We start from the raw sequence: 21121 nt of genomic DNA on the forward strand, positions 1-21121 counted from the left end.
CGGAGCACAGGCTCTAGGCGTGCGGGCTTCAGTAGTTGTGGCACACGGGCTCTAGAGCACAGGCTCAGTAGTTGTAGCACACAGGCTTAGCTGCTCCGTGGCATGTGGGATCTTCCCGGCCCAGGGCTTGACCCTGTGTCCCCTGCATTGGCAGGCGGATTCTTAACCACTGTGCCACCAGGGAAGCCCCTGGACTTGGATTTTTAAAGTAGCCTCCTAACTTGCTCTGATCAGATCCCTGTCCCCTTACAACTGATTTTCCAAATTGGTACAGGGTATTTTAGTGTGCACATCTGATTAGGTCACAACCTGCTAAAAAACAGTCAATGGCTGACTTCCAAATGAGTTCAAATGTTTTATTCCCATAAACCCTGGATTATGCACATAGCCCAGAGACCTAGCTTTAACTCCGATCATTTCCTCTCAAGAAATTCCAGCAGAATACAAGCAAACTAGAGTAATGAATCTGCTTTTGAATATTAATAAGTATATACACAAAGCAGAAAATCACATGCATGCTGGTACCTTATTAGTAACTACAAATTACTCCTGACCCATCTCATAACTAATAAAGATGTTGCTGTGTCAAGACACCACACCTGACACCCCCCTGCCTTCAGAACAGTATCTTTGGGACTCCCCTAGAGGTCCAGCAGTTAGGACTTCGCCTTCAATGTGGCGGGTGCGGGTTCCATCCTCGGTTGGGGGGCTGGGATCCCACATGCCTCACAGCCAAAAATAAACTCACAAAAAACATAAAAGAAAAACAGAAGCAATATTGTAACAAGTTCAATAAAGACTTAAACAAAAAAAAGAAAGAGCAACATCTAAACTCCTTTTCAGGGCCTAGAAGGCCCTTCATAAACTGGCTACTACCCAAGAGCATGTCCGACCTCATCTCTTGCTACAGACTTCATTCTCCAAGGCTACCCGACTATTAGTAACTCCCCCAACTGTTCTTTCTCCTGCTCTGTGCCTTTATACGTGCTCCCAATCTTGTCTCAAATGTTAAAAAATGTCTAGATTTCTTAAGTCTAAAGCATCACCTCTGTGAAGCTTCCCTCAACTCCTCGACCACCCCTCCCTCCACTTTACCCCCACAAGGATTACTCTGTATATATTTTGATTCTAACACATATCACACTGTTCCTTCTATTTTCTTGCCTCCCTATTAGACTCCAGGCTCCTCAGGGACAAGGAGGGAATACAGAGATGCTCATAAAGTCCTGCTGCTTCCAGGCCCCTCTTGGTCCTCCCACAACTTGCTGTATGTGACACCCCCGTTCCACTGACCGGTTGGCACTATCATCCAGTGTGCGTTCAAACCACTGCACGGATGCTGTCTGCAGCGGGTCCATGACTAGGGTCATTAGGTGACGGGCCAGGCTGCAGCACCGCTCTGAGCGCATAGGGTTCCGCTTGTACGGCATTGCACTTGAGCCTGTCCGTGTAAAGAAGCAGCAAAGGCAGGAAGACCTCAGGGGACAGTGGACGGACGAGCATGCTCCTGGCGGAACTGCTTACACGTGCCCGCGGACCTCCTGGCATCTCGTGGTGTTCCCAGGTCTCCACACAACACTCACCAATCTGCTGTTTTTCAAAGGGTTCCTCCAGCTCCTTGAGGCTTGCCAGGAGTCGTATGTCAGTACAAATCTGGGGAAAAGCCGGGGCACAGGCATCACCCACACTCTTAGTATGTGGGGTCTGGGGCAGGGACTGGACTGATGGAGGAGGTGAGCTCTTTGGGAGCCCGCCGAGCTGAAGCACAGCATGTCCTCCCCGAGGGAGACTCCTCTCAGCTCCTGAAGAGCTGGCATTCGGGGAGCACGGGAATGTTCTGGTGAAACACTGTGTAGGACTATCACGGACAGACAATGGTAAGATGAACTTAATGAGAACATGGAAACTAGTCCTTCCTTTTAACACACCTTAACTTAAGAGGCTTCACTGACAGGTCCCAAATTGCTATGAGTGATATCTGACATCTCTCAAAAGCCACAATGAAGTTGAAGTGAGGCTGGGTGGGTCTGTCTGTGGCGTCCAACACTCCCATTGCTACCACCACTCACCTTGTGCACTGAAGCCCCCAAGCTGGCCAGCACAGACAGCACCTCAATATCTATTTTTCGTGTATAGGTCTGCCCTGTGATGATGAAAGCCCTAGTAATGAATAGAAAAGAGTCTCACGTGAAAATATTCCAAAATGTGACTGTGTCAAACAAATGAGCAAAAACAGACTGAGCGAAAGCTTGGGTGCCACTGGAGCACTAAGTCACACTGAGCCTAGGACCTCGCTGATATGTGGCTCCAGGAACAAACTGCTCTTCCACCCTTTTTACTGATACCCAGACAGCCGCCCTGACCCCAGGAGGAAACACGGGCCAGCGAGCCTCTGTCCTGCTGCAGTCCAGTGAAGTGCCTGAAACAAGGAGCCATGGGGGAGCCTGTAGCCCTCGATGCAAATAGCCAGACTGAGACCAACCCATAGGAGGTCCTCAGTAAAAAGCAAAACAGCAACAACATGGGTAAGGCTATTCTACTGAACTCAGAACTAAATAGCTTTCTTTTTTCTTATAAATTATAAGAAATATAATAGAATCCAGACTATAAGAATAAAACCCAGGCTAGAGATGGAAGGAAATGGGTGGAAGAACAGAGAAAGGATAAAAAAAAAAACAACAAAAAATTTAAGGTCAAAGCTAGAGGAACACTATTTTTCATTACTTAACGAGGAGGCCAACACTTTCCCCACTTACCTACCTCTTAAATCCTGCCTTTTCTGTCACCATCTTGTCAAGCTGCTCTACCTTGGAAAGAAAAGACATCCTATAGAAACTCAGGTGTGTCTAGCAGGAGAATATCTTGACAAGTCACCCTGCCCAGGTTTTGGCCTTCACTACCCGCTTCCTGTCCAGACTCCACCCATTCCAGGTTCAATCGCTCCTACCATCCTGGAGGTCAGCTTTGTCTCTGGTGCTCCTACAGTTGAGTTTGTATCACTCAGGTCACTTTCAGAATACCTTTTGGTCGTCTCCCTCGAAGAGCTGCAGGAAGCTGGCCTGGGTGCCAGTGGTGCCCTTCACTCCTCGGAAGCGCAGGTCATCTCGGACACGCTTCAAGTTCTGGAGATCCATGCAAAGATCTTGAATCCAAAGACAGCAACGTTTCCCAACTGTGGTCAGCTGAGCAGGCCTGAAAACAACCCAAAGAGAACACAGAGAGGTCTCAAACCAGTGACTTATTTCATAAAACCTTCATTGCTTCTTCTAATAATCACTGCTACCTCTGGGAAGGGCAAGAATTAAAGTAAGAGACAGAGAAACCAGTGAAGACAAAACAAGAGCTAAAAAGTTTAACCAAATAAGTTAAGCAAATTCAATGCCATTTATAAATATTCAAAGGTTATAAAACTAAAGGGCTACTAGCATAGTTCTTTATTCACCATCAAGAGGCACTATAAGGGCAGAGACAATGTCTGTTTTGTTTGTCCCCAGGCCTTGGCAAGAAATATACACGTAACAAACATTTGCAAAACATCTAATGTGTTCTTGGTATTGGAAATACAACAAAGAACAAAACAGACAAGTGGAGCTCATATTGTCATGTAAACAAGTAAACAAACAAGATAACTGTTCATTTTTAAAACGCTATCAAAAAATAAAACAAGGGGCTTCCCTGGTGGTGCAGTGGTTGAGAGTCCGCCTGCTGATGCAGGGGACACGGGAAGATCCCACATGCCGCGGAGCGGCCAGGCCCGTGAGCCATGGCCGCTGAGCCTGCGCGTCCAGAGCCTGTGCTCCGCAGCAGGAGAGGCCACAACAGTGAGAGGCCCGCGCACCGCAAAAAAAAATAAAATAAAATAAAAATAAAAATAAAACAAGGATGACGATACTGCAGATTGTGACTCTAGACTGACAGTAAAGAAAGGGCTCTGTAAAGAGTCCAGATCCGACGAAGAGGGACTTCCCTGGTGGCGCAGTGGTTAAGACTCCGCCTGCCAATGCAGGGGACATGGGTTTGAGCCCTGGTCTGGGAGGATCCCACATGCCACGGAGCAACTAAGCCTGTGTGCCACAACTACCGAGACTGGGCTCTAGAGCTCACAAGCCACAACTACTGAGCCCATGCACTGCAACTACTGAAGCCCGCAGGCCTACAGCCTGTGCTCCACAGAGAGAGAAGCCACCACAATGAGAAGCCCACGCATCGCAACGAAGAGTAGCCCCTGCTCGCTGCAACTAGAGAAAGCCCACATGCCGCAACAAAGACCCATCACAGCCAAAAATTAAAATAAAAAAAACAACAACAAAAAAGATCCAATGAAGAGCCCAGTCAAACTGTGGAGAATAACCCCAAAACACACACAACCAGAGGACTCTAACATAATAGCTAATGGCTTTGTCGTCAGTCTGAGGTCTAAATCAATCTATTGCAGGTCTGTTTATAACATAAAACATAATTATGAGTAAACTGCAATAAAGTCAGAGTTCTATTAGATGACCTAGCCTACTCCATATGGAATTTCTCTTCTATTAGGCTAATGATACTGACAGCTGGCGACATCAAGGCACCCCACTAGGAATGTCTATCGCATACACATCAGAAGTTAGGACACATATTCCCAAATCAATCTTATGGTAGTTTTCCTTGTTAACTTCTGCTACTAGATTATTGGTACAAGCAAAGAAAAAAATACATTTGCATGGACCTATTCATAGGAGCGTTATACATAATAGCAACAGAGTGGAAACAAGCCAAATGTCCAGCAACTGGTGAGTAGATAATGTAAAAATAAATTAAGTACTGACACATGCTACATGGATGAACACTGAAAACACTATGGTAAGTGAAAAGAAGCCAGTCACAAGAAGATGAATACTGTATGATTTGACTTAAACGAACTGTCTAAAAGAGACAAATCCATAGACAGAAAACAGATTTGTGGTTGCCAGGAGCTAGGGAATGGGGGAATGGGGAAATGGGAGGGAATGCTAATGGGTACATGTCTTCTGGTGGGGGGGGGTGATGGAAATATTCTGGAATTATATACTGGTAATGACTGCGTGAACTCTGTAAATATACAAAAAACCACTGAACTGTATACTTCAAATGGATGAATTTTATGGTATGTCAGTTATATCTCAATAAAGCTGTTTCTTTTCAATTGCAGGGACTCACCCATTCTGAGGTCATATCTACGCATCAATACCATTTTCTGAGTTTCTAACGGCTGCTAACTGTGGCAGCAGGTACCTCTCATTAAACCATCCCCAGAGGAATACTGGAATGCCTGCATTCCCTGAGCACTCTCCAATAGATGCAGAAGAGGAGCTGCAGCACACGTGACGCTAGGTGTGTATGGAGCCAGCACAGAACGCAACATTTGTCATGGCCCAGCCATACAGACTGAGCACTGACTCCTTCACAGGAACAAATCCTTCTGGTTTCTGCTACTAATAACGAAGGCTCTAATTTTAAGGAAGATTAAACTCAATAGGCTTTCCTAAGTTACAGGGGATGATACCCTTGTTGCCATAGCAACACCCCATTAAAACAGAAGGTAGGGCTTCCCTTGGTGGCACAGTAGTTAAGAATCCGCCTGCCAATGCAGGGGACACGGGTGTGAGCCCTGGTCCGGGCAGATCCCACATGCCGCGGAGCAACTAAGCCCGTGCGCCACAACCACTGAGCCTGCGCTCTAGAGCCTGTGACCCACAACTACTGAGCCCGCGTGCCACAACTACTTAAGCCTGTGCGCCTAGAGCCCGTGCTCCGCAACAAGAGAAGCCACTGCAATGAGAAGCCCGCGCACCACAATGAAGAGTAGCCTCTGCTCGCCACAACTGGAAAGGCTGCACGCAGCAACGAAGACCCAATGCAGACAAAAATAAAATAAACAAATAAATTAAACAAAAGGCAGATGCTAATACACCACTACTCAAATATCATCACTTGAAACCTGCTACTAGCATTTCAAAAATGACATCATTGGCTTTAAAACAGGGTTTTATTCAGTAATCATAAAAATACTTGCACATTCAAAAAATAAAGAATATAGTACGGGAAATATTTTAGTTACCCTATTATCTCATAAACCAGAGTAATCAGTATATACATCTTGGTGTACTTCCTTCCAATCTCTGTACAATTTATATGCTGTCTTTTCCCCACAACATTAACCTAAGTGCATTCCCATGTCTTATTCGTCTTACCAGCATCATTTTGCTGGGTGTGTATTATTCCAACCTGTGGATATACTACATTCTATACCTTATTTAATTATTCTCTTATTCTTGGACATTTAGATTGTTTCCAATGCTTACCATCATAAATAATATTTTAACAAAGATCTTTGTACATATAGCTTTTCCCGTAATTTGGATGACTTGGGTTAAATTCTCAAGAATGGAATCACTGGGCTTCCCTGGTGGCGCAGTGGTTGAGAGTCCACCTGCCGATGCAGGGGACACGGGTTCGTGCCCCGGTCCGGGAAGATCCCACATGCCGCGGAGCGGCTGGGCCCGTGAGCCATGGCCGCTGAGCCTGCGCGTCCGGAGCCTATGCTCCGCAACGGGAGAGGCCACAACAGTGAGAGGCCCGCGTACCGCAAAAAAAAAAAAAAAAGAAGGGAATCACTGAATCAAGAATACTTTCTTGAGAGGCAGAGTGGAAACAGATCCAAGAAGGGAGCAATCAGAGGCTCCCCCTTCGTGGGGCCTAAACTGGGAGAGCCCCTCATTCCCTCCTGCTCACGCCGCAAGAAGGTACCCATCTAAAACTCTGGTCCTTCATAGTTCCCCCAACTAGCTGTCTACTGTCCTGACCTGCAAAACCATCTGGGCTGACTCTACTAACCAGCATTGGATTCCTGGAGTGGGAAAGGAGGAATCAGGCCCTGTGACCTAAACAGGATCTGCTCTCCAACCTCCTCCTTGCCCCTAAAAGATCTCCCTGTAGGCAAAGGAGATAGCAGAAGTGTTAGATTATTAAATTAAGGGGGGGGGGAAAAAAAAGAATACTTTCTGTATACATATTTTCCAGTGAAACGAACCATTAGATTTACTCTCTAAGCAGTATAGCTTTTAATGTAGGTATAAGGTTCATTCCTCACAGGCACCCCAAGTGCTTATGGTTTGAGATTTCTCACCTCCAGGTTACCAGGGAGAAGGGAGAACTGAAGGAATAAATGGAAGCTGGATGCACATAAACAAGCCCAATTCCCAAGAAGTAACCCTCTCACTTACTGGAAATGTGTGAAACCTAAGGTGGGAAGATCAGCTCGTTCCTTGGCAAAGTCGGCAAGCCGAGAGATCACCCTGGCAAGCTGCAAGGAAGACCACGTGCGAGAAAGAGTGAATTCAGGCTGAGCACTTGCATAAACAGGAACTAAACTTGGAGACAATTTCATATACAATTACACCTCCAGCTCACGGAAGGCAGAGGCCATATTTTTTCATCTTTGTATCTTAAAGTGCCTTGAAGAGTTCATACTAACCAACATTCAGAAACTGAGTTGACTACCTAAAATGTCACGAATTATTTCTGCACAGTTTTAACACCACTGGCACGTTCATGAAGAAAAACAGGACAAAATCATAAATCTGACCCACATATTCCAGCCACGTGCTGCTGGTTACACTTGGTTCACTTAAAAGGCTATGCTTTAAAAAGCATTAACTTATATAGTGGTTTAACTCAAGAAGAGATAATTAGTTATACAGATTAGATCTAGGATCATTCATCTGAGTAAACAATAACTTATTTAGATTTACGTTGTGCTGCTTTACATTGTGGTGCCCATCTCCTGTCACAGGGAATCTTAGGACTGCTAAGAAACTTCTGTCAACTTCTTACCTTTGGTAAAAGCAGGTCAAATGCATTTCTAAGAATAATCAAGTCCTGCAAGGGAAATGCAGTGATCTTACATTAATCAGCTTTGCCCAAACAACATTATGACATAACACTTTCTGGCCATCACAACTGGGTTTCTAACCTACTTGCCTATCTCACTTTCAGCAACACACTGTGCAAGCCAGAAGATGCTAACAGAAATTCTCCTCTGATTACTGTTTTAAAAGCACACCAACTTAGACAGCAGTACTACTGGAATCTATAAGCACAAAGGCTTTATACTTACAAAGCCCTATTTATGTGGTATCTAATGTAACGGGAAAATGATAAGGGGTAAGCCCCATCGTGAATACGGCAAAGATGTCCTGGTCAACAGGGTTTATACCTTCCCGAAGACTAGTGTTTGCGTTTCTGAGAAGAATACGTAGGGGTTAAAAAAAAAAAAAAAATCCGTAAGGCGCATCTCATTAGTTTCCGCTCCCTTTCTTTCATGTCAATCATTGCTAACAAAAAAAAGTCATGAACTACAAGATCTAGGTTTAGGAAATTTAAAGCTGTTCCTGGGGGTTTAGGAGATGTAAGTGTTGCAGGCAACTCCAACACATGTTTATGAGACAGTAATTGTTGAGCCCAACAACATGCTGGGTAATTTTAAAAGGATACTCCAAGTTAGAGAACTGTTGTTCTCCCATTATCTGATCACCAATTACACATCGATGCCTTTAATTACGTACCACATTAGACATAAAATGTTACTTGGGGCAACTTAGAAATTACGGCTTCTTTCTGAACTGCAAGTGTATCTGGATTCTAACTTCTAGTCCCACGGGTGCCCTGCAATAAGGGCAGAGCTTTGGAGCCACTCTACCTAGGCCTGAATCCTTTCCAGCTGCAAAACCCAGAGCAAGTTCTTCAACTTCTACACTCCCTCATCTGTGGCAATGGGGAAAGTAAATAAAGCCAAAGCCAAAGACTACATATTCTGAATCCATTTATATGAAATTTCGAGAAAAGGCACAACTATAGACACAGAAAGCAGGTCAGTGGTTGTCTGAAACTGGAAGCAGGAGTGGAGATTGACTGTAAAACAAGCAAAAGAGAACTTCTTGGCGTGAGGGGTATGCTCAAAAACTGGAGTGTGGTGAGGCTGAATGATTGCACAAATTTCCTAAAGCTCACTGAACTGTACCTTTAAAATGGGTAAACTTATGGTATTAAATTATACCTCAATAAAGCTATTTAAAAATGGAGATAACAAAATCTATCTCTTATGCCTTTTGTGAAGAAAAAATGAAGTAATACATAGAAAGTGCTCAGAATAGTGCTGGGCACCTAGTAAACTTAGGAAAATGTTTGCTGTTACTTTCTCGTGTTTGACTATGAGACACTTTTGCTAATTAAAGGATTTAAGAATTATAATGTAATTATTTCTTTTCTTCAGAAGTCTTGGCAAAGAGTAAAAAGGACTTTGGAAAGAAAATCCCTTTGGAAAACTACTTGGCTAAGATCTCGGCTTACGTCCAACATACCAATGCGTAGGCAGTATCTATACATCTCATTTTATGGAGGTCATTAGGGGCTTATAGTTTAGATTGGAAGGATACCAAAAGCAGAAAATTCCTGAGCACTGAGATCCTAAGATCTATGGAGTCGCTTCCTAAAATGGACAAAGTCAAAGAAAATTTATAAATGCATTATAAACACTGAGTTTAAGTGGAAACAAAACAACATCACGGGCTCCTACTGTATTGTCTCCAACATAGCAGGAGGTGGCACCAAGATGAATAATGCCAGCAGCTTTGGGGCAGCAGTGGGCAAACGTGTGCACATGAGCCATCACATCATGTCGTAACTGCTTCTCTTCCTCAGCTGCCATCTTGAAGTCGATGTTGTCCAGGTTTGATTTCATCTCCTGGATTTGTTCATCTGTGATAGGCAAACCCAATGTCTGCAGAACAGGCAAAATAAAATAAAATAACTTCTTGTAGCACAATTATTTGAATTGAAGTGACACTGAAAAAAAAATTGGTTCATGTTAGCATTTATGCCCTACCTTCCAATTCTTAAACTAAAATTGGGGCAACTAAACTAAAAGGACATGGGGAGAAGGAGACAACTTTCTAAATGAATCATGATAAATTATATTCTAGGGAACTCCAATATATAAAACAATGCAATCCTGATTTTTGTTCCCTCTGTCCCTACGTTTCTGCTCACTCCCTCACAGGTCTGGTCTCTGGGCTCAAACGCCATCTCCTCAGAGGGGTCTTTCCCGACTTCCATGTGAAACACCCTTCTTCTGTGCACTCTCTATCTATCCCTTTAGCCTGTTTTTTTTTTTTTTTAAATTTATTTCATTATTTTTGGCTGCGTTGGGTCTTCACTGCTGCATGTGGGCTTTCTCTAGTTGTGGCGAGTGGGGGCTACTCTTTGTTGTGGAGCATGGGCTCTAGGCGCGTGGGCTTCAGTAGTTGTGGCACATGGGCTCAGTAGCTGTGGCTCGCGGGCTCTACAGTGCAGGCTCAGTAGTTGTGGCGCACGGGCTTAGTTGCTCCGCGGCATGTGGGATCTTCCCGGACCAGGGCTTGAACCCATGTCCCCTGCATTGGCAGGTGGATTCTTAACTACTGCGCCACCAGGGAAGCCCTAGCCTGGTTTTATTTAGAGCACTTATCACCACATGACATTTTTACAAATCTATTAGCCTGTCTCTCCCCTACAGAATGTATATACTCTCTGAGAGGAGAGCTTTGTGGTATTTATTGCTTACTCTTTAGTGCTTGGCACGTAAGTGCCCAAAGTGTAGCATCCAGGCCACAGCTTTACATTTGATCCAGTTGGATTTAGCCAGAGAAACCAAAATTAGGAATGCTATTAGTATCTTTGCCAACAAATTATGTGCAGAAAATTCAGTGCCACTGAAAGCAATTCCGGGGCTTCCCTGGTGGTGCAGCAGTTAAGAATCCGCCTGCCAATGCAGCGAACACAGGTTCGAGCCCTGGTCCAGGAAGATCCCACATGCCGCGGAACAACTAAGCCCGTGCACCACAACTACTGAGCCTAAGTGCCACAACTACTGAAGCTCAAGTGCCTACAGCCCGTGCACCACAACAAAGAGTAGCCCTTGCTCACCGCAACTAGAGAAAGCCTGCGCGCAGCAACAAAGACCCAGCGCCGCCAAAAATAAAAATAAATAAATTTTTTTAAAAAAGCAAGCAATTCCTGGAGATACAAATGAGAAAATAAACACATCAACATCTTACGTTCATCCATCATTGAAAAAATCAGGCCGACAAAAAATAGCTGGCAGCCCACAGGCAGCTCGGAACCCTGGAGCCAAGTATTGAATAGGTACATTGGTGAAATTTATCCAAACTTCACTTGAAAGCCCCAAGGCCTGGCCCTGAGAAGGGGCTCACATCTTAAGACCTGCCTTGTCCAAGATGGTAGCTACTAGTCAGATGTGGCTATTTACATTTAAACTAGTAAAAATTTAAAAGTAAAAACTCAGGACTTCCCTGGCAGTCCAGTGGTTAAGAGTCGGAGCTCCCACTGTAGGGGGCGCAGGTTCAATCCCTGGTCGGGGAACTAAGATCCCACATGCCGCTCAGCCCAGCCAAAAAAAAAAAAGTAAAAATTCAATTCCTCAGTCACACTAGCCACATCTGGCCAAGCTGCCTTGGATTTTTAGTCATCAGACGTGACATCTCAGGGCTCCTCCCAAAGCAAAGCAGCAGTGGGCAGCGTGGCCAAAATGCTTCCTATCCCCGAGCAATGTGTCTTCTCAAAATTTATTCCCTACTCCTAATTTTCAGCATTTCTCCTAATCTCTCATCGCTCAAGTTTTTTTTTTTTTTCACTACTGAATTATGATGTAATTTATGCTGTTAACTTTGACAACCTAGCTAATAGATAATCCAAACTCAGGAGATATCAAAATTGTATGCATTTCAGGCAATGTATGTATAGACTGGGCAGAGGAAAGGACACATATTCAGACTCTACATTTCAATCCCAGCTTGAAGCTTTTACTAGCTATGTTGAGTGGCAAAATCTTAAGAGTGCCACCACCCTTATCTACATGGAGTACCAAGTAAAACAGAAAATAGAGTACATGCTAGTACATAACAAACCACAACACACTTAATGTTCTTGTCTACTATCTATTATTGTTATCTGAGCCCACAGTTTATGAAATCTCTGTGCCTCCATTCTATCCTCTGTAAAACAGGAATAACTTACTTATTGTGAAGAACTGTTCTGAGGATTAGTAAACTATTAATTTTTAATATTCAAACTGCTGTGTACACACATAACAAGCACTGTAGAAATGACTGCTACTACTTTTTTTTTTAATTGGAATATAGTTGATTTACGATGTTGCGCTAGTTTCAGGTGTACAACAAAGTGAATCAGTTATACATATACATCTCTCTCTCTTTTTTAGATTCTTTTCCATATAGGCCATTACAGAGCATTCTGTCTGCTAGTGTTATGTACTACTTTATTTTCTTGAGCATAGTGATAGGAAGGGGGTAAAATCTAAGAAGAAAGTTTCCTGTTTGGGGACCGTGTACCTCGGTCCTAGGCACGTACTCAAGATTGTTTCCAGGTTTACTAAATGTCATTTAGGTACTGCCATCTTGCTGCTTGTGGCATTTTCCTCTGAAACTTTACAGCTCTGTGGATCACCTTCAGTTTCCTTCAGCTCCTCTGCAAAGGCCCGTCTGTAGCTATTTCTGAAATCGTTGGGCTAAATAGGTCTACATGCAGCTCTTATAAGAGAACCCATACATCTCATCTAATAACCCCGATTCTCCCTCCCCAGAGGCAGACGGCAGCAGAGTGAAGCGGAAACGGTGGCCCAGGAAACATGGATTTTGTAGTGACAGTCCGGTCTCAGACAACACTGAGGCACTGTGCAGGGCGAGGTGGCTGAGCGCTCAGTCAGGCTCTGCACGGGACACGGGTTCACACCCGGGTTCCACTATCAATGGTTAGGAGCAAATAACGCGCTGGGCATCAACGAGGCTTGGTCTTCTTCCCTACCATGTGGGAAAACCACCACCTAGCGTGCAAAGTCTTTACGGGTTAACGGGGGAAAGACGTATACAGAAACGAGCACAACGGCACGGAACGAGCGCTCGGCTATGTACTCTTGCAGGAACCGCCAAGATACTCCCTGAAACGGGTAACTGCACTTCTTGCCGCCCCCTGTGCGCCTCGAACCCTCGACGATTAAAACACGTGAGGCCACAGGTGGCGGCTGCCGGGTCTCCTGCCCTGGGCTTCCTGGGGCCTCAGCTCCTCTGGAATAGCGGGGAGGCTGCCCTCGGAGGCTCAGCCGGAGCTCTGCACCCAACCCGGCACGTGCGGGGCCTGGCCCGCCTCCAGCTCCGGAGCACGTTACCTGCTCGGCTTCCGCCAGCCACAGCCAGAGCTGCCGCCAGGTCCGGAATTTGTACCTGTCGCTAAACACGAAGCACATCTCCGGGCTGGCATAACGGGAGGCAAGCGGCGAGCGGTAGCTGTCGTGCCCGCAGGCCGCCTCCCGCCCGCCACCGTCGCCGCCCGCCGCCATCCCGAACACACAACCCCGCCGAGGCCGGACAGGAACACCGAGGACGGAAGCGGAAGTCCGGGAGCGGAACATCCTCCGCTTGGTCCCGCCCCCGGGGCTCCGGGAGACCCGAGTCCTCAAGGTTGTTCAGTTTCGGCGGTTGGCTGCTGAGGGTTAAGGAGTTTCTCTTGGTTTACCAGAAACGTGATTAGCGCTTCATAAGTTACTCAGCAGCTCTGCGTCTCAGTCTCCCCATCTGAAAAAAGTACATTAAGACCCGCCTTTAAGATTCCTGTGAGGATTGGGTATCATCAGATCGATGTCTGGTTCACTTAGAAAGCCCTCTGTGTTTGCTATTATTATTGTCGCCTAATCCCTCCCACGCTTCTACCGCCTGCCTGGCCCCCAGCGCGGTTCTGAGGAGAAAGGAAGATGCCCAAGGGAAATCGGCATTTATTGAGGGCCAAGTGAGCCCCTTGCGCGAAAGTGCAGTAAAAATGGATTTCAGCAAGCGCTGGAACTGAGACTCATAGACGCTGATGACTTGCTCACGGTCACCCAGCTAATAAATGGAGCCGCCCGACTTCAGATTCTGACTCTGAGCCATTACGCTTTGTAGTTCCCAGCATACACCGTGCCGGGTCACACCACTGGCTTGGTGAAGGCATTCCCCCGCCCTGGAACACCTCTCTCTGTCACTGCGTCTTACGTAAGGCCCAGATGGTCCCACTCTTCCCTCTGGTTGGTCACTAATAATAAAACCACTAACGTTTATGTAAGTTTCACTAGGCATCAGGCACTGTCCTGAGTGCTTTACACATGGGATCCTCATTACATCCATGTGAGGATCCTGAGTTGTTAAGGTACTATTAAATGAAATAATATGCTACTCTCCAATGCAGAGTAAGTGCTCAGTAAATGCTCGCCATTATTATGATCCCCATTTTGCAGATGACAAAGTGAAGGCATGGGTAGGTTGAGTGTCTTGAGATTTTGCTCATGTAGAAGGGCAAGAGCTAGGAGTTAAGTGCAGGGGGATAGGCTCCAGGCTCCTGGTTCTTACCAGATTCAAAGGTACTCTTTCCTTTGTGCTACAGTAGCAGGTCCTATACTGCTTTGAAATTACCTGTTTCTGAGTGTCTCACTATGAAGGGAGGTCCATTTTGAATTCTCAGCTTGTTTGCTGAGGTGAATGGCCCCTTTCCCAGTAACCATAATACTTCAGGAATATTAAAAGCTGCTGATTAGATCTCAAGACTTCCAAGATCTTGTCTTTGACAATAACTTTTTTTCCTGTCACCTTTCCATTCCTGTTTTCTGCAACTGTTCATTCTACCTTTAAAAGTCAAGCCTGGTAGGCAGGGCCTTGAGAATGGGCTATCACTTGTATTTCAGGCTCTAGGGAACATTCTTCTAGGCACCCCTGTAAGTGTTCTCCCTCCCCACCTCTGGGATTTCATATAGGTCTCTCATAACTCTCACCAGAGTTCAGTGTTGTTGGCCTTTCCCATCAATGGCAAACTCGGTGCAGGTGGAGATCATGCCTGCCTTGCTCCCCCGTGTCCCTGGCAGGTGGATCCCGCACAGGACCTAACGTAGTGTAGGTGCTCAGTAAATGTTCGCTTGGTGAATGAATGCTGCCCAAAGGAGCCTAGCGCACAAGGGGAAACAAGGCCCACAGTCGCCAAGATACAAGTTAGATCCTGACATTGCCGTTACTCTTCCCCCAGCCTCTCACATCCTTCAGTGTCCTCATGCCATAGATCCTTCATGTCTCCACCGGGGCTTCAGAATTGTCAGAATGGACCACAGCACCAATCCCAGAATACTGTGGCCATCAGAGAAGCCCATCAGCTACCTGGGCTTATCACCCACATCTACCTCCCTCTGGAGCCACAGAGGATTGCTTTTGGGGATGAGGGCAGACAATTCTGGAAAGAAGACGACTACTCCCTGCAACTTCCAGGGCTGTCATTGCTGTGCTGTGATGTTTACTCTCCTTGCTTTCCACGGTGACTACTGCAAACTCTACTGTCTCCTCAGTCTTCCAGCCTCTCTCCTGGCTCTGCTGCACTTTGCTGTTACTTTTCCTCCTCCAATAGGAGTTTCTGTCTCCAGTCTCTTAATTCAGGAAAGGATCTTTCTCTTTCAATTATTTTATCTCGAATCTGTCCAGTTCTGCCTCCCTTCTCCTTTTTTTTTTAAACGCACATATCTCTTCCACTATAGAAACACCTTCACTTGCTGTTACCCCCTTAACACGGAAAGCTCTTTCTGGCCGCCTCTTCACCAACTGGCATTGATGTTACTAGCTGTGTGACTTGGGCGATTACTTAATCTTTTGGCACTTGGGTCTTCTTACCTGTGAAATACGGCTCATGACCCGCAGGTGTAGAGTGAGGAGCAAAGGCAGGTGACATAGATGCTGACATCCTAGCTCCGTGTCTGGGGCTCCTGTATTCAACACATTTGTTCCCCTCCCTTCTTTACTCCTTAGCACTGTGATGCAGCTTCTGCCCTCTCGTCTCCTCTAAACTGCACTCTCATTGATCACCAGTAACTTCCTCTAATAATTCAAAAGGCCCTTTGCCGTAATATGTTTGCCTATTTGCATAAAGAATCACTAATAAAGGCTATGTGGGGGTGGGTGGGGTGGACATGCAGGGAACGGGATAGGCCAGGTAACCGGGAGCAAGCTTCCCAACGTACATCTTTAAATCATTTTGATTTTTGAGTCAAGTAGTTTTCCTTTCTCCTGTATTAAGTCACCCCTTTTGGCGGATTGAAATATTTAGCATTTCTGACAACCCCTCCCTCCTGCTTTGAAAACTAAGTACACTGATTCTCCTCTCTTTCTGACTGCTTTCTTTGCCGATCCTTCCTTCTCACACTCCTGGAAAAGGAAGTGGTGGGAACTTCCTCAAGATTTAACCCACCTTTACTCCCCTTGGAAACCGCATGTCTGCAAGTCTTATCTTCTGAGTCCACAGGTTTCTCCAAATTAAAAAAAAAAAAAAATGTAATTTTATTTATTTATTTGGCTGTGTTGGGTCTTTGTTGCTGTGCGCGGGCTTTCTCTAGTTGCGGCGAGTGGGGTCCTCTCTTGTTGCCGAGCATGGGCTCTAGGTGCACGGGCTTCAGTAGTTGTAGCACGTGGGCTTCAGTATTTGTGGCTCGCGGGCTCTAAAGTGCAGGCTCAGTAGTTGTGGCGCGTGGGCTTAGTTGCTCTGTGGCATGTGGGATCTCCCCAGACCAGGGCTTGAACCCGTGTCCCCTGCATTGGCAGGCGGATTCTTAACCACTGCGCCACCAGGGAGGTCCCCAAAGTTTTGGTTCTTAATCTTCAAAGGCCACCTAGACACTTGCAGCTGGTTATCAGTTTTTTTTTTTATAATTTAATTAATTAATTTATTTATTTATTTATGGCTGTGTTGGGTCTTCGTTTCTGTGCGAGGGCTTTCTCTAGTTGTGGCAAGCGGAGGCCACTCTTCATCGCGGTGCGCGGGCCTCTCATTATCACTCCCTCTCTTGTTGCGGAGCACAGGCTCCAGACGCGCAGGCTCAGTAATTGTGGCTCACGGGCCCAGTTGCTCCGTGGCATGTGGGACCTTCCCGGACTGGGGCACGAACCCGCGTCCCCCGCATCGGCAGGCGGACTCTCAACCACTGCGCCACCAGGGAAGCCCTGGTTATCGGTTTTATCTAAAGCAACATCTCTAAATCGGGAATTTTATTTATTTATTTATAAACCTAATGAACCTAATATAGGGCAAGGTTATTTATTTACTTAAAAACATTTATTTTGGCTGTGCTGGGTCTTACTTGCGGCACATGGGATGTTTTAGTTGCGGCATGCATACTTCTTAGTTGCAGCATGTGGACTCTTAGTTGTGTCATGCGAACTCTTAGTTGTGGCATGCATGTGGGATCTAGGTCCCCGACCAGGGATCGAACCTGGGCCCCCTGAATTGGGAGCATGGAGTGTTACCCACTGGACCACCAGGTAAGTCCCTAAATTGGGAATTTTACATCTATCCTTTTGTTTTTATTTCAGGCTTTTAAAATACCTAGTTTCTTAAATTCTGTTACTCATGAGGATCGTTCATTTCACAGTGGTGCCTAGTGTGTGCCAAGCATTGTACTAGGAACTGGGATATAGTGGTCAGCTGATGAGGCTTGAGTGGAGAGGGGAAAGGTGAAAAGAGAGGGAGGTAAATTTGGAGGAGCAGGTGGAAAGCAGACCACGGGAACCTGGTAGGAAATAAGGATATTTGGGGTTTTATTCTAAGCAATAGAAAACCACGAAAAGTTGTAGGCTGGAGGATGACTTCATCAGATTTGTTTTGAAAAATATCTCAGCTCCTATGTGTAGAATTGATTGGGGGTGGGGAACTGGAGTGAATGCCAAATGAGAAACCAGTTGGGCTAATGCAGTGGACTAGGTGAGACCTAGGGGTGTAGATGATCTAGCCTGGACAAAGGAAGTTAAGTGGCAGAGGAAATGAAAAGGAAGAGATTAAGAGGTGCAATCAATCCAGCTTCGTGATGGGTTAGTTATGGGGAGTAAGGAAGGGGGCAGACTCAACTGATGCTCCTAGGTCTCTAGGTTTCATTGCTAAAAGTATAGCAATGTCATTTACCGTGGGGTGGGAGGAGGGGCAAGCAGGCAGGATGGACTTCTCTTGGGTTTATTGAGTTTGCAGAGCCATTAAGATATCCAGGTGTTTCAAAATGTCGAGCAGACAATTACATCTACAAGTCTAGAGCCCAGTGGTAAGGGTTGGAAATATAAATTTAGCAGTCTTAGCACATAGATGGTAATTAAAGCCATAGGGGTTTTAGGCGCTCGAGCTGGAGAACAACACGGAAAAGAATTCTGCCCTTTCTGGTGCTTACATTCCAGTGAGGGAGATGGATAATAATGAGTAAACAAGATAATTTTAAAAAGTGGTTAAGGTCTGTGAACAAAATATAGCAGGACAAGAGCACAGAGTAGCTTAGGGTGGGGATGGGGGTGACAGTTTATCACGTGAAGAGAGAACGAAGAATGGGGAGTTAAGGGCTTCTCTGGTGGCGCAGTGGTTGAGAGTCCGCCTGCCGATGCAGGGGACACGGGGATCTCAAGCACTGGACCAGCACTTGAAGGGGGAGCACCTCTCTCGATTACAGTTTGGAAGCAGTAATTTGGGGGGAAATTCTTCTGATACCTCTAATTTTCTCCACATATCAGCGGACACAGAATGCTTGCTGGCAGTGTCAAGGTCTCATTGCTGGTTGGCTACGGTAGATTTACAGGAGTCCTTATTTGCCCCACAGTGACTTTTTTCCCCAAGTGGTGCTGCTTTTGGTTGCTGGTGGAAAATAGAAAATAGGGTTTTTCTAAAGTGGAGGTTTTAGCAACCATATTATTGAAGTTATAGGCTATAAAATCTACACTGGATTAGGAAGGAAATGAGGAAAAGGAGAGGGCTGATGGAGTCGAAGAAAGTAAATAGGCCAGCGTCCTGGGATGGCTGATGGGGTCAAAATGAAGCCAAAGAGGAGGGGGAACCAGTTTGGGAGGACAGGAAGTCAAGGTCAAGGATGCTGAAATTAGTGATTCTGGAGGGGAGCAATTTGGTGTGAGTATGGGAACGTGTGGCCAGGGTGACTGGGGGAAGGAGTGCAGAAACCTGGCAGTTAGGATGGATTTTCCAAGTGGACGCTGAAGTCACCTAAGGTGACAGCAGAGCCCGCAGCGGTGAAGAGGGCTGAGTCAGAGGCTAAAGTCTTGACAACCAACTTCAATTCTAAAACACATCCCCCCTTAGACGTTTATGCATTTTTAAAATACCCAAAATTTAAAATAAAGTCTTTGGTGATAAAGGTCTTCATAGGTTTTGCTATGATCTCAATTCCACAAATACAGCACTTACTTGATATAGGCGGGCCTGCAAGGTGTTTTTGACATCTAGTTCACCTCTCCTGACCTCACATTTTACTTATTTACTTATTTTATAAGAATTGGATGGTATATAGCCTACCACTTTGTACAGCAGACTTGCTTAAGACGATTTTCTTAGAATTTTCTTAGAATTCCAGGTGTCTTTCAGCCCAGGCATTTTGGCGTGATAACTTTGGAATCCAATCTGGGTTCCTAGCATGGTGACTGAAACAAATTTCTATTAAGTGATGAATATTTACATGGTATGCTTAGAGCAGTGCCCTAATGTAAATATTATAGGAAGCAATCAGTCAGTGTTATCTACTAGTAGCTGATTAAATTATGCTGAACGGCAGTTCCTCATGAAATGGGTTTGCCACTATCTATTTCACACAGCATTCTGAGAATGAAGTCAGACACGACACTACCTGGGAATTACTAAGTCTTAGTCTCCTTCCATTGCTCCCCTTTGCCCTTCTAGCGAGGTTGCATGGTCACATGTCTAACGAGTCTCTAGCAGCTAACAATAAGTAAGAAAGTGTTCAGATGGGAACGAGCTAGCTTTCAGGGTAAGGCTCTCCCGCTCCTCCACAGTGGTGAGCACTGGAAGCAAGGCGGGGGCGCCGGCGGGTGGCTTCATGGACAGAGCTGGCACGCTGTCACCTTCCCGGGCTGCAGCAGAGCCCCGGCAGGCACCGTCCCTCTGCCCTCCTCCACTCTGTAGTGTCTTCGCTCCAGATGCACATGAGGCTCAAACGGGATGAAAACGAAAGGTAGCAGGAGAACCTGAACTTCTTTCAGAGACTCTGAACCCGGCGGCGTGGCAGGCAGCAAGGAGCACACACCCACCAGCGGCTGGTCAACCTGACAACTCCGGCAACACAAACGTAACAAGACAAGATAGACAAAGTGGAGGCCCAGTCCAGATGCTGAGTGTCAGACAGCGTTTGTGTGTGGGGCAGGGCGAGGGAGTACAGTAGAAGAAATACAAACATTCAACGGACGAGCAAATTAACCTGGCTGAATAAAACAGGAAACCACAATAAATGCTTAGCAGCCAAACACATTTATTAGTCTTTTTTCTTTTTTTTTTTTCCAGGAACCCAAAAATATTTTGTAGTTATAATGTAAGCAACTGAGTTGCACATAATACAATCATATCTTTCCAAAATAAAATAAAATAAAAAACTAAACAAAAACAAAAATAAGCTGCTTAAAAGCCCAAAAAAACCCTTCAGAAAACTCATATGCGTTACATCATCTCTCAGTTTTAATGAAATGACGACGACTTAATTCCTTATTACTCAACCTGTCACAATCCAATAAAAGACCACCCTTTAGTTTTTTTTGTTTTTGACTTTTTTTTTTTTGAAATCCAGCATGAGAAATACAGTACCTGCTATGGCAAAAAATACACATAAAATGCAACTTTTCAGCTTATTTGTACATTAGTAGAGTTTAACATTTTATTGTTTGTTTTTTAAGTGAACCAGTGATTTTAAGTACCACTATACTAAAAAAGTAAAATAAAATATAGAAAAGGGGGGCCCAGCCTGCCATGCAAGTGCACCTCTAAAGTGCCTAGTTTCTGTGTCCATGTAAAACCAGTCATATGAGAAGCAATTTCAACATATGGGAGTTTGATTAAACCTCTATGTTTAAGAGAAAAAAAAAAAAAGACAATGCCATATCCTCCCTTTTCTCCCCTCAAACTTCCTTAAATCCCGTCATCCACCTTCTCTATGGCCCACCAGTAAGAGAAAAGAAAGCCACCAAAATAACATTGT

General features: G+C 45.3%; 1 protein-coding gene across 2 annotated transcripts in view; it reads right to left on the minus strand.

Moving 5' to 3' along the window:
- Positions 1–13504, minus strand: part of ADSL (adenylosuccinate lyase) — a 17577-nt gene extending 4073 nt beyond the window's left edge. Inside the window, exons 1-9 of one of the 2 annotated variants that reach the window (XM_007453988.1) lie at positions 13262–13481; positions 9596–9799; positions 7855–7899; positions 7245–7324; positions 3021–3192; positions 2761–2807; positions 2070–2160; positions 1584–1653; positions 1294–1441 (exon numbers count right to left, since the gene is read on the minus strand). In XM_007453988.1, coding sequence (XP_007454050.1) covers positions 1294–1441; positions 1584–1653; positions 2070–2160; positions 2761–2807; positions 3021–3192; positions 7245–7324; positions 7855–7899; positions 9596–9799; positions 13262–13432 — 1028 coding nt within the window. In that variant the 5' untranslated portion in view covers positions 13433–13481. Of the gene's footprint in view, positions 1–1293; positions 1442–1583; positions 1654–2069; positions 2161–2760; positions 2808–3020; positions 3193–7244; positions 7325–7854; positions 7900–9595; positions 9800–13261 lie in introns of both variants that reach the window. The other variant, XM_007453987.1, reaches the window with a different exon arrangement.
- Positions 13505–21121: the final 7617 nt, after the last annotated feature.

Source organism: Lipotes vexillifer, unplaced genomic scaffold (assembly GCF_000442215.2).
Source record: "Lipotes vexillifer unplaced genomic scaffold, Lipotes_vexillifer_v1.1 scaffold382, whole genome shotgun sequence".
Lineage (NCBI taxonomy): Eukaryota > Metazoa > Chordata > Mammalia > Artiodactyla > Lipotidae > Lipotes > Lipotes vexillifer.